Raw genomic sequence first — 6,003 nt, 5'->3', positions numbered from 1 at the left:
GGAGAGAGAGCACGTAGCCAAGGCAGAGCCATATTGTGCCCCAGGCAGCCTGATGGCTCCACAAATAATATTGACTCCTTTTGTTTGGAAACTTTTGTGGAGGCTTCCCACTTCCCAACACACCACCCTTCAATGCTGGGCCTCCCCCCAATCTACTTTGCCTTTTGCAGGGTCGGTCCGTGGCCAACTGTGCCGGCAGATGAGGGCCCCTCCATGCTAATGAGGGGGGCCATGGCTGGCATTCCTGAGACACCCAGGCTCTCCCTGAACCGCCTTTGTTGCTAAGGAGCCTTGGAACTGCAGCTGAAAGGCTCTTACGAGGGAGGGAGTGAAGACAGGGAGAGAAGAAAGGCAGACATTTGTTTTCTGAGCTTCACAGTTCCCTGGCCAGCTCGAAAAGCAGTCCAATTTCTGATCCCAATTAGAATATCAAACCCCCTTGTTATTGTTTCTCCTAATGATCTTGGGAAATTCCTCTGAAGAGTCAGCAAGCACTTAGCAAATGCTTTGGACTGTGCCCCATTGTGCTTCTGGTTGTATAAACCACACCAAGGCAACCTGAAAATACCCTTTATTCCAGCCCTCAGGGTGGTGTGGAGCTGGGGGACTGGAAGAGGGCAGAGAGTAGCTGGGTTTTCAACATGGGGGCTCTGTCCAACAGCGTTCCCTAGGCACCTACTCTGTGAAGAATCTGGGCTCTGTGATGGAGAGACAAAAATGAAGATGGTGGTCCCCAATTTGGATTTACTGCCAAACTTCCTAGAGAGACAGCGAATTCTGTAGGTTATTTGCTGTAACTGTGTCTGTATGGTGTTGTCTGACAAAGAGTTCCTCACTGGTTCTAATCCTACCACAGTTACTATTAGACCACAAGTAAATAAATAATTACTGTGTGTCTCAGATTCTCATTTGTAGGATGGGCACAGTAACCTTCTAGTTTGTTTGCTAAGAACAAGTGCAAGCAGAAAATAAAGAACAGGAATGAGAACAAGTCTTTATTCTCTATTGGCTCATGACCATTTCCAGGTAAAAGAGAAAAAGATCTATTAAATAGCATAAAGTAAAATACTGTGTAAGAATAAAATACACTAATTTCACCTCATGGACCATGTCTGTGTGCCAGGTGGAGTGGGTTCTTATCTCATTGTGCTTCCTGGGAAGATAGTGAAGTACTGAGGATCACACACCTGAGAGACAGTCTGCCCATTGGTGAGATCCTGCCTTTGACATTCTGGATTCTCACCATCTTTAGAAGGCCAAAGCCCAAGGCTCTTAGAGAGATGTGGTTCCACAGTTGACTCTAAGCAAGCCTCATCACACAGAAACAAACCCAGAAGGTTCTACTGGAGAAGGTGTCTCAAGATAAACAGACACAAGGCTTTACTACTCAGCCTCTATTAGAAGCTCACACTGACACAGCCATAGGGAAAATGCAAAATGCTACTTATCAAAGAGAGAGGGAAAAAGGGGGGGAGACAGAGACAGAGAGACAGAGACAGAGAATAATGTTAATACATAGAAGTGGGGCTTGCAAACACCATGATTATTTAATCAGCAGTGTTGAAAAATATCAAACATACCATGTTAATAATATGCTTTATTATCATAGAAAAGCAAAGTGAGTGAGTTCGTATAATATTAACAAAGAAAAGTAGTATCTCTTCTGGTCATTCTTGAATTGCTGTTGGGCAAACATCATAGTCAGAAACCAAGGCCACGGATCTCAGTCTCGTGGATCTGAGCTCTGATAATGCTGGGGCCGCTACATTCAGGCTGGTTTAAACACATCTGGGTTCAAAGTGAGTTGAGAGTGATGTGTGCCCTCACAGCATGGCATGGCCTGGTATTACAGCTCCTTCAAGTACCGCAGAGCTGGCTCCAAGACCAAATCTTCCCCTTTGCGAAATTTCTGCAAAGCCTGGTTGATTTTCCAAGGGCTGAGGGACAGGTTGTAAATGACATTGTAGTTATGAATTAGGCGTCTGGCTCGTTCCTTCTCCAGAAGCCCTGTGAGTAGATTGGATGAGTGGCGGGTTTGTTAAAGAGAAAGGAGAGAATAAAAAATATGAGCTCAAGTGACTTTGAGGTGGACACTAGGTATTAAGCTTTGAAACTTTAAGCATCTTAAAAATCAAATGCCACCTTCCAAAGTATTTAGAGTCCCAGATGTGCGTCTGAGATTTTGGAAGGAATTTCTGTGTGACTTGGGGAGGGACAGGAGGAGATGAAGTCTAATAACCATCACAGATAAGTTCTAAAGCAATTTAAGTTTGGTCTTACAACCAACCACACTACTCCTTAAAAACTCTCATTTTTAGTAGTTGTACAAAGTGGTGACTCCTCAACAGTGCATCTTGATCCATATCACCCCTTCAATCATTCTCCATCATCTTTTCCAATCTCCCCTTCCTTCAGTTTTCCTGGTTTCATAGGACATGCATTGAACCTGATGGTGACATTCTTCCCCACTTCCCCTCATTTGGCTAATCCTTTCCTTTTCATTCCCTTTCCCCCCATTCTCAAGTACCAGCTTCCTGGGTATTCATTTTGTTGGACTGTGAATTCGTTTTTCTAAGGGGTTACACCCTTTGAATTTTCCCCTGCATACACCAGAATTTAGTTAATAGGCTTGTGTACACTTGCATACAACTCCATATGAGCCACACAACTTTTAAAGCCAAGTCTTGAAAATTTTGGGGTGCATGGTAAAAAAAGTATCTCCACATCTCTAGTTTTTTTTTTTTTAAATCTTATCAAAGTATACAAACATGTTCCTACACATTCAGGGTTGAAACAATGCCTTTGAAGTGCATTTCTGGACAGGCATTCCCTGTGCTGTTTTCTAGCTGGGAGCTCCTAGGGAAATTGCTTCGCTTCTCAAGGATCAAAGTTTGAACCTGTGACATAGAGCTAGGGCTACATACCAGCTCAGGATACAGTCTGATACTCACACACTACACAGGGCAATGCCAGCCAATGCCAATTTCCATTCCATAGGAAGGTTAGGAAGGCATGGCAGTTGTTGAGAGAAGTTTTAAATGTACATCTAAGTATCATCAAAGATCACTAACTCATTCATATGCCTGAATTGTGAGCTTAGATACATGACTTGGGGAGTATAAAGAATTTATAAAGCTGGGCGCTGGTGGCTCACACCTATAATCCTAGCTACTCAGGAGGCTGAGATCTGAGGATCTCAGTTCAAAGCCACCTGGGCAGGATGAGACTCTTATTTCCAATAAACCACTCAGAAAACTGGAAGTGGCGCTGTGGCTCAAGTGGTAGAGTGCTAGCCTTGAGCTGAAGAGCTAAGGGACAGCACCCAGACCCAGAGTTTAAGCCTCATGACTGACAAAAAAAAAAAAAAAAGAATTTATAGAACTGATCTGCTATCTCTGGAACTTGCTGACCCATTGGGAAACTGAGTTATGCCTAATATCAATTAGAAGACAACTACAAAATAATAATAATGACAACACATTATTGGATAAGATTTACTATACTTTACCAAGCATTTTGGCAGTATTAACTCATTTAATCCTCCCAACAATCCATTTCACAAAGGGAGGAACTCAGATCTAGCATCTCCACATTATTTGATTGAGTTTCCTCATACAGCGTTGCCTTGGGAACGAGGGGGAAAGACAGGGATTCAAATATGTTTCATATTGTTTCCTCATATGTTTCTTGAATTGTGAAGACATCTGTTACAATTGTCAATAAAGAGCTTTCAAATATCCTTTCTGGAAATGAAAAATAATCCCCTGTGCTCTTTTTACTCTCTGTTACCTATAGAGAATGCTATTTTAAAGTTATTTCTCCAAAAACCTAGAGGCAATTCTTCATTTTAGAGAAGACCTTTATTAGTCCTCCAGAGCTGGGCAGTGGTAGATAACTTGTCAATCTGGCTTGACACACCATGGAGAGGTGTGCTTTCCTGTGAAGAGAGCGTGAGGCCGATTCTCTTCTAGCACCTGTTCTCCTCTGGGAGTTCTTCTAGACTTAACAGTAAGCTATATGTTCGGGTGAACTTCTGTTTTATTCTGTTCCCATTTATTTATTGGTTGACTTGTCCAAGATACTTGTCCATTTTCCCTGAATCAACTTCATTCTTTACCTTAGACTATACACAGCTTAGAAAGTCTCTTCATTGAGTGTTTGCTCTTAGGTTTTTCTCCCTTTAAACATTTCCCTAGATCCTTCTTCTGGAATTGTAAGTCAATGGCAATGATGTAAGTTTCTGACTACAAGTTTTGGGATTTTTTTTTTTTTTGTGGGTCCAGTCATGGTGCCTGAACTCTGGGCCTGGGCGCTGTCCCTCAGCTCTTCAGCTCAAGGCTAGCACTCTACCACTTGAGCCACAGCGCCACTTCTGGCTTTTTTCTTTTTGCTTATGTGGTGCTGAGGAATTGAATCCAGGGCCTCATGCATGCAAGGCAAGCGCTCTAACACTGAGCCACCTTCCCAGCCCTAAGTTTTGGGATTTTTTTAAAAAGTTTTTTTTGAACCTCACTTTAAATGTTATAAAGAAAGAATGAAATTTTGTGAAAAATCAGTAACATAATTAGCGCTTAGTACAGTGGCCAGCACTTGTAAGTACTCATTAATGCCAAGAATTACAACAAGACAATTATAATAATTAAATTAAGAATACTTTTTAAATATATATGTATACATTGAAATGAAATAATTATTATGCTACATGACATTTAGTTCATATTCTAATTAGAAATACCAAGTAATGTCAAAATTTTCATCTAGAAATTCCAGTGGTATTATTACTTTTTCCTGTCATCTTTGCCATTGGTAGAGGTTCTTAGTGTGAAACGTTCAGTGAAATTTAGATCTGTCCGAATTACTCTGCCAATGGGGGATGGTCCAAAGTGGAAACCTAAAATATCCCTAACAATCTGTCTCGGTGTTAAAAAGTCTGTCCTTTTGCAGCCAGAACCAAAACACAAGAGTTAATAAGAACCACTTTCAAATCCACTTCATGGTTACAGTTTACAGAGAGCTGCCAAATATTTTATCTCATCTGATCCTTTCTCAACTCCAGGAGGCATGTTTTATTAATCCCAGTCCTAATTTATAGATGAAACTCAGAGAATTTAAATGACTAGCTTTCAGGACTCAACAACTAGTGGAGTCTGGGACTTGTCCCCAAATCTTCTATTAAAAAAAAAAAACAAAAAACAAAACCGCATGTTCTTGTATGTCTCTAGAACTGGCTCTAGTGAGTCATCAAATACAGCAAGGATTGAATTATGGCCGCACTTCCTACTTGCTATCCTCTGTAAACAAGGGTCCTAATACCTCCATCAAGTGTTGATGTGAGAACTTGGTGACGAAGTGCATGGAAAGTCCAGGACCATGTAGAGAATATCCTTCCAGGCCTCCTGCCACCTTGAACTTGAAAATACTTTGTATCTAGCCTTTGGTTCATTGGGCCACTTCCAAGTGCACTATTTGCTCAGACATTTATCCCAACCATGCTTCTTTCTTTAGCAAACATGACCAGTTATTCATAGTCATTCTTTATTTCTTCTCCTCAAGGCTATTTTCTTGACAAACCCATTAGAGGGTAAGTGCGGTAGGTTCCCAGAAACAGTGATTTGATGATGGATAGTCTGCCTTCATCTTTTTGGATGGAGAACACCCTGGCCCACATATTTTCTTGCACATAATAAAGCACAGTGATTCATCTGTGAGTAAAGGAAGTGTCATCTGCTCCGCGTCTAGAAGGAGGCCTTCATGGTCTGTGAAATGCTGTGGCTAATAAACCAACCCAATGACCTCAGTTAATCCTCTTTCCTCATTAAAGACAGTTGTAGACGTTCCCAAATCTGGCTGACACATTCCTTGGCTGTTGAGGAGCTAATGGATTTCATAGAAACAGAGAAAAAATAGGCATAAACAGTGAAGAGGCCATGAGAAAGGCATTTCAAATCTGCCGGAATCTGTCTCCAAAGTCAACAGAACTTCATTTTCCCTCAGAACTATTCT

At 41.4% G+C, this 6,003-nt stretch overlaps 1 protein-coding gene across 1 annotated transcript in view; it reads right to left on the bottom strand.

Moving 5' to 3' along the window:
• Positions 1-1,846: 1,846 nt before the first annotated feature.
• CUNH1orf87 (chromosome unknown C1orf87 homolog) overlaps positions 1,847-6,003 on the bottom strand; it is a 68,828-nt gene continuing 64,671 nt past the window's right edge. The window contains exon 11 of the mRNA XM_042674660.1: positions 1,847-2,007. Within this exon, the coding sequence (XP_042530594.1) occupies positions 1,847-2,007 (161 nt within the window). The remainder of the gene's footprint in view (positions 2,008-6,003) is intronic.

This window comes from Dipodomys spectabilis, unplaced genomic scaffold, assembly GCF_019054845.1.
Source record: "Dipodomys spectabilis isolate Male_0828 unplaced genomic scaffold, ASM1905484v1 ptg000002l, whole genome shotgun sequence".
Taxonomy (NCBI): domain Eukaryota; kingdom Metazoa; phylum Chordata; class Mammalia; order Rodentia; family Heteromyidae; genus Dipodomys; species Dipodomys spectabilis.
Note: the sequence above shows the minus strand (reverse complement) of the source record. Positions and strands in the feature narration are given on the sequence as shown.